Source organism: Saccostrea cucullata, unplaced genomic scaffold (genome assembly GCF_032062105.1).
Source record: "Saccostrea cucullata isolate Sc308-1 unplaced genomic scaffold, CSIRO_AGI_Scuc_v1 ctg4377, whole genome shotgun sequence".
Classification (NCBI taxonomy): domain Eukaryota; kingdom Metazoa; phylum Mollusca; class Bivalvia; order Ostreida; family Ostreidae; genus Saccostrea; species Saccostrea cuccullata.
The window spans coordinates 10,001-17,647 of record NW_026931173.1 but is presented as its reverse complement, the minus strand read 5'-3'; the positions used below and the strand labels follow the sequence as shown (position 1 = coordinate 17,647).

General features: G+C 33.1%; 1 protein-coding gene across 1 annotated transcript; it reads right to left on the bottom strand.

The window, feature by feature from the left end:
- Window positions 1–1,871: 1,871 nt before the first annotated feature.
- LOC134231673 (RING finger protein 207-like) lies at window positions 1,872–2,914 on the bottom strand. The gene is made up of 2 exons (XM_062713653.1): window positions 2,879–2,914; window positions 1,872–2,660 (listed from the first exon to the last, which is right to left on the bottom strand). The coding sequence occupies exon 2, from the start codon at window positions 2,658–2,660 to the stop codon at window positions 1,872–1,874; it is 789 nt and encodes a 262-aa protein (XP_062569637.1). The 5' UTR covers window positions 2,879–2,914.
- Between the last annotated feature and the right edge of the window lie 4,733 nt (window positions 2,915–7,647).

Here is a 7,647-nt window from a genome sequence, read left to right as displayed (position 1 = left end):
AGGTGTGGGATAGGTGTGGAATTTTTACTCAATCACTCAGGTAACTTTTACAGTTGTTATACTGACAAAGCATCCTTAAATGAGTACTGTGATTGACTGGTTACTCAGAAGAGTGATGCAGGTTTTAATCAACAGAACATTGAAGTTAAAAGCCCTCACCTTCATGATCTTATACTATTTTAGTATATGATATCATAATGACACTTCTTAGTTGACTTTCTACAGCTTGAGTATAAATCTATGACATTTTGTCAGTATATATATATATATATATATATATATATATATATATATATATATATATATATATATATATATATATATATATATATATATATATATATATATATATATAATTAATATATATTTGTTTCCTTGGTGTTTTTTTTTTTCGCTTAATTTTTTTTTTTTCGCTTATGAATAAGAGTCAAACATCCTTGGACTGAATTAGCCAGGTTTCATATTTACAGTGGACATCCAACATGGCTGTTTAACAGTAGAAAACAAACTTCAAAAAAGGTTGTTGGGTGAAATTATTGAATACTAATAATATGTCAGTTAAATGTTAACTAAGTTGACAGAATTATTTTATGTCTAAAGTTAAGCTACGTACAATTATTATTATTTTTTTATTAAATAGAATCAGCTAATTGATCATCATCAAACGAAGAATTGGCAGGAAATAAATGAATCCTGAGGGTAATCATTATCTGAATGGGTCAGTAAGGTTACATTAGGAAAGAAAACATTTTTTTAAGGCCTTGTCTGCACAGTGAGCTATCAATTTTTTTTACAAGCCCTGTTAATGAATCAGTTGTCCAGCAGCCAAAAGCTAAGAAACAGTGGGATAAATGCAGGTGGGAAGTTTCCCCCTCTATTTGATGGGGTATTATGTGCCTCTAGAAATTTTTGAAAAAATAAATAATAAAAAAATATTAAATCATGCATTCTGAATGTATTTTGGTCTAAACGTTGAACATAAAACAATAAAAAATTAAAAAAAAAAAAAAGAAAAAGAAAAAAAAAAAGAAGGATTGAAAAATATGTGATTATTTGATTCATTTCAATATAAACAACGTATTCTTTTATTCAATCGGGATCGGGATGCTATCTTTTCTCCCGTTGTTAAAATTGTAAAAATTTCGAAAAGAAAAAAATGAAAAAATAATCTTTACATTGACTTTACACATAGATGTAGATTGATTAAAAGGAAAAAATTAAGCATATCAAGTTTAATTATTATCATCTAATACAGTTATAGCGATATCTGTGGGTCTCTTTTTAGGACTGTCGTCAGTGTCAACAGGTCAACATATTACCCCCAGGCACTTTAAATCTAAAGCCTTGAAATTAAATTCATCTTAATTAATACTGTTCAAATGAGTGTATTTATTATACGTACTTGAGAATTAATCGCCTCTACTGCTGGCAAAACTATACTCTGCAGCTGCTCGGCCATGGCCTTTGGCAACCGGATGAAGATACTGATAAAATTTCGCGCCAGTTGTGACGTAGCGGAAATGACGTACTATACAGGGAGTATTCATTATTGCCACTATTTTAGTAATTGAAGATAGGTTCAATTCAATTGTACCTATCTTTAATTCAATTGTACCTATCTTCAATTCATCGCATTTGTACCTATCTTCAAATCAATTGTACCTATCTTCAAATAAATTAAAGATAGGTATAATTGAATTGTACCTATCTCTAATTCAATTGAAGATGAAGATAGGTACAATTGAATTGAAGATAGGTACAATTATTTGAAGATAGGTACAAATATTTGAATATATGTTAATTTGGTGTTCCATACTTTCAATGGGCCTTATTTCTCTCTTCTCTGCTTTACTAATGGGGACATGTATTTTTCAAAGTAATTTGGTGACATCACTTTTGTTGTATTGACCAGCAGTAAATCCTTGTATGACTGGTTTTGTTGTCTTTGGTATGGATCGAATCTTTGATTTCTTCTCAGACATTAATCTCTGGGGTTTTGTAGAGGACAGACGTCTGTTGAGCTCTTTGACAAGGTCATTCAGGTAAGTGATATAATCATCCAAAGTCTTGTCTTGGGTGTTTAGATCTTCTAACAGTGAATACTCTATCTGGTCTACCTGCTTCATGTTCTCAGATATGACTGTGTCCACCAGACTTTTCAGGGTCTCACCTTCAGTCTTCATGGATGTTCTGATGTTGTGCATGATATGTTTGATTTCTGAGGAATCTTTTTTAATTTCTTTCTGCAAATCTTGTGATGTAGGGAGAAAATATTCATGAGTTTTGGAGATTTCCTGTTGGCAGAGTGTAAAGTTTTCTGCGAAGACTGCTTCAAGATCAACAAATGTATGCTTTTGGTGGTCTCCCTTTGTAGCACATTTAGAACATAATGGAACTTGGCATTCTTCACAGAGCATGTCCACATCTTTAGTGGGGTGGATCTTACATTTCTCCACAGGAAGTTGTCGTTCACGTTGTTGGTAAAGGACCACCTCATGGTTCTTGTTTCCTGAACTTTTTAGGTGTTCATCTCTGCATTGTTTACACAATCTTATGTGACAATAGTTGCAGTAGAACTCGCAGTTTCTTTCACAGTCTTCAATGCCGCATTCTAAAAAGTGCTGGGCTCGACGGGGAATATCAATTTTAGATAATGCCATCTGAAAAATAACAGGAAAACAGGAATGTATGTTTTATGTATATGTTCTAATCCATATTTTTTTCTAGAATTAGGGGAAGACAGATATTATTTGTAAACATGTCAACAATGATATCATTTGCATACAATATTTGCTATTCCAGATGCGGTACATTAATAAATTGATTCTTAAAGTTGATTTAAATTAAATTAAATGTCCTTTATTGTACATGTACTTACAGCCTTTATGATTGACCTACAGATTACTTTGTTGACAGATTTCTCAAAATGAGACTTCAGTTGAGAATTGAACGAGATTTGTAATTTACTTCCTGGATAAACTGGAGATAAATATAACTAGGTTAGAACAGTGTATACACGCTTTCTTATAAACTGTTTCACGGTTAATAAAGTGTTAACTGCCCCAACCCAGGTGTTACCAATATGGCTAAGGTAGCTTTCAATTCATTCCTCAAATAATTTTATCTTGTTATAAGAAGTGAAACAATGCAACTGATAAGAAAATATACATTTAAGCTGAATTACTGCGACGTTGTTGTCAACATTTTTATGACAACAATAAACGGTTTGAGTAAATTTCAACCAAAATTATATTTTTTAAAAAAAGCGACAACGACAAAAAGATATAAAAATAGAACAAAGACTTGAAAATATAAATATGTTCCCATCAATGTCTGTTGTAGTAAATATCAAAATACGAAGTAAATGACGGACCCTTTGATTTAATTTCAATTATGCTCCCATTTTTTATATTTATTTTGTATTTTTCAGCATGATAATTGTTCTTTGTCTTCACATTTTATACATCCCTTTGCGATACAGTTAATTATGACGTAAGATGTCCATTATTGCCTACAGACAGTAAAACATTGCTATAGGAAACCCGTTCGGAGAATGTTCTTTGTGTTTTTCTGAAAAATGCTTGGAATACTGTAGCATAGTGCATGTACTGTGCTAATGAACATATTCTTAGATGTTGAAGCAGGATTACACAAGAAGAAGTGGTAAAATATTCTAAACTCGTACATATACATTCTGCAGTATCGTTGGCGTAGTTTAATTTATTTTGCATAGATATATCGGAGTACCGACAAATAAATGGAAGCAACTACTGCTTAAATGCATTTGTTTTTACCCTTTTCATATCTATTTATAGTAAATATTTTTAATTGATAAAATGTAGTACATGTAGTTACTAGATACTATTCAATTTGTGCAAATTTTAAAATACATTCTGCTACATAAGAATAAAACAAGTCTGCATCTGAAGGAACACAAATAGTGCCTCAAAAATTTGAATATAATATTGGAAGGAACGGTCTTTATCATAATGCTACACGAATAAAGACGTTGTCAAAAGGAACCCTTCAGCATCATTTTCATGTCAACCTTAGAGTACCCGTGAGCAAATCAGAATGACTTTAACAAAGAAAATATGTTATGCTCATTAATGAAATGAAAAGCAATTTGTGGAGTAAAGATAAAACAAGTTCATGCTTCTGTTTATCATAATTTTACATAGGAATATATAGAAAAATTCTTTATAAATCTTCTTCTCAAGATTAGCAAAGCTATGATTTGACATATTTATATGGAAGCATCATCAGGTAGTGAAGATTCTAGTTGGGTCAAAACATGACCACCAGGGGGCGGGGCCAAAATATCCAAACAAAAATTTTCTTCCAAATATATAGGAAAATCCTTTAAAAATCTTCTCAACAATTCCAAAGGCATGAATGATCATATTTTTATGAGAGCATCCTCAGGTAGTGTAGATTCAATTTTGTTCAAACCATGACCCCTGGGGGTAGGGTGGGCCCACATTGTAAGTTCAAAAGTGAAAGGCAATAAATTTAAGCCACAGGTAGTTTTAAAAAATATGTAAGCATACTTACTTAGTGTACATTCAAGTTTGTTAAAATCATACCCTATCACTTTATGTATTGGTTAAACCCTCTTTTGAGTTTAAACTTTTTAATAATAAACTGACTTCTGTTTTTTTCCTGGCCACAGTGCTCACATTTCACTTTCATTAAGGTGAAAACGTTATTTTCTATATACTGCAGCACTTTTATTTGAAGTTGTGAATTTCAACCTAGCTTTATTTATTCTGCCTTAATGAGGTTGGCTCCGGATATTTAAAGTCTTAAACTTTTTTGTTCAAGTATAATTTCAGTTTCTACACAAATATCTTAATTAAAAATCATGCACAGAATTATGTATCTTAGTTTAGTCTACTTTTTGCCAAGTTATATTGAAATCAGACCAAATCTGTAGGAGGAGTAGCATTTTGAAAGAATTTCACAGAAATTTCTATCTTTAGTAACCATGGCAACACCGTTCATCGAAATCAAAAACCGACGCACAGAATTATGTATAGTCTACTTCTGTGTAAAGTTATATTGGAATCAGACCAAAACTGTAGAAGGAGTAGCATTTAGGGAAAATTTCACAGAAATTTCTATTTTTAGTAACCAGGGCAACACCGTTCACTAAAATCAAAAACCAATGCACAGAATCATATATCTTAGTATAGTCTACATGTGTGCCAAGTTATATTGAAATCACACTAAAACTGTAGGAGGAGTAGCATTTTGAAAGCATTTCACAGATATTTCTATTTTTAGTAACCACGGCAACATTGTTCATCGAAATCAAAAACCGATGTACAGAATTATGTATCCTAGTGTAGTCTACACGTGTACAAAGTTATATTGAAATCGGACCAAAACTGTAGATGGAGTAGCATTTTGAAAGAATTTCACAGAAATTTCTATTTTTAGTAACCACGGCAACACCGTTCATTATAATCAAAAACCGATAGACAGAATTATGTATCTAAGTGTATCCTACTTGTGTGCCAAGTTATATCGAAATCGGACCAAAACTGTAGGAGGAGTAGCATTTTGAATAATTGTTTACAGACAGACAGACGGACTGACGATGGACGCATTACTATTGCATAAGCTCTTCTGGCCTGGGGGCTTAAAACTTAGACGAGCTCACTTTTGATCTCAGTCTCACTTTTTCACTATATATTCCTTCGGAAAAAGTGAGAATGAGATCAAAGTGAGCTCGTCTAAGTTTTATGGCCCCCAGGCCTGGTCTCTGACCAATAGTGCTAAAAATGATCCTTGCCACTCATCAAAGCAAAACCGATACAGGGAATTATGTATCTTAGTGTAGTCTACTTGTGTGCCAAGTTATATTGAAATCAGGCTAAAACTGTAGAAGGAGTAGCATTTTGAAAGAATTTCACAGAAATTTCTTTTTTTAGTAACTACGGCAACACCGTTCATCGAAATCAAAAACTGATGCATAAAATTATGTATCTTAGTGTAGTCTACTTGTGTGCCAAGTTACAATGAAGCACATTGAAGTGGTAAAATTTTCCGTTCGAATGGAACGTTTTGAGCTATCTTTAGAACGTTTATTGTCATCTTAAGACACGCCAATTTCTTTAGAAATGGATAAGACGATCAATTTGTTTATTCGAATACCTGTAGAACAGGTTTTCCATGAATATAATAGCCAATCAAATTGACGGTCTAAATAAACACCGAGTAAACACGTGTTCAACCGAAACGTGTGTTGTGGTAACTGAAACAGACATAAGTTCAAAAGTATCTACATAATCGTTGCAATTTGAGTTTTACATAAGCGAGGAGTCTCTTACTCTCTCTTCTAATTCTTTTAAAGCTGCATGTCACTTATATTGAGTCTCGCGAAGAATGGGGTGTCCTAAAACATTACGAAAAATATTTCTTTCTCGTTTCTCGTGTCATTATGTTATAATTGACGTTCCAAACATGACTCAGAACGTTTCATCCAAACGGAAAATTTTACCACTTCAATGCGCTTCATTGTATATTGAAATCAGACCAAAACTGTAAGAGCAGTTGCATTTTGGAAGAATTTCACAGAAATTTCTATTTTTAGTAACCATGGTAATACCCTTCATCGAAATCAAAAACCGATGCATAGAATTATGTATCTAAGTGTAGTCTACTTGTGTGCCAAGTTACATTGAAATCGGACCACAACTGAAGGAGGAGTAGCATTTTGAAAAAATTGTTTACAGACAGAGAGACAGACGGACGGACGACGGACGCATTACTATCGCATAAGCTCTTCTGGTCTCTGACCAGTAGAGCTAAAAACAGGAAAAAGAAAGTATAACAGACTGACAGACAGACAGGGCAACACAATCTGTCCTATGTTTCTTTAGAAAAAATGATTGGAAGGATATGGAGATAACGATCAGTACTCAATATCAAGGTCCATAAAACAATACAAAATAGGAGCAGAGCAAACATGGACCTCCGAAACATCAGAGGTGGGATCAGGTGCCATGGAGGAGTAAGCATCCCCTGCTGATCGGTCACACCCGCCGTATGTTCATTGTAATGATCGGGAAATAACGGAAATTCTGTTGCCAATTCAGTGTATAAATTATGGACTAAAAATTAGTATGAAAAACCTCAGTCAGCAAGCAACTTAATGATAAATTGTATTTGCTAACAAGGTCATTGTATCGACCATAGAACTTACGCAATGATGACTTTAAACAAGACTGCTGATATTCTTGTTTCATCAACTTGCTTGTCAATAATTTACCTCGTTTTAGAAATTGTTCATACGTAGAGCATGTTCTGGTGTATCGAATCAACCGAGATATATATACACTCCGTATGCAGGTGATGAAGGTATATTGCTGCATATATAATGGAAGTTGACGATAAAAAAATTAAAGTCTTCAAGTTTATCAAATAGCTTAGGAGTTAGACTACCATTAACGACTTTTTCAAGTAAAATATTCAAGTATGAAACAGATGTGTCAGACTCAGTAGTATCTTTTATCTAAAGCTCACCAGGACATATCGTATCGACGTAGGAATGGAAATTATTATTGTTAATTGACAATACTTCGTCGGTATATCAAAATGTCGAGTTGAAGGCCACATCAAGTGTTTTCTTCTTTTCACGCA

What these genes read in the sequence shown, in the direction of transcription:
- LOC134231673 (XM_062713653.1), bottom strand. Translation starts at nt 2,660, where the DNA reads ATGGCATTATCTAAAATTGATATTCCCCGTCGAGCCCAGCACTTTTTA.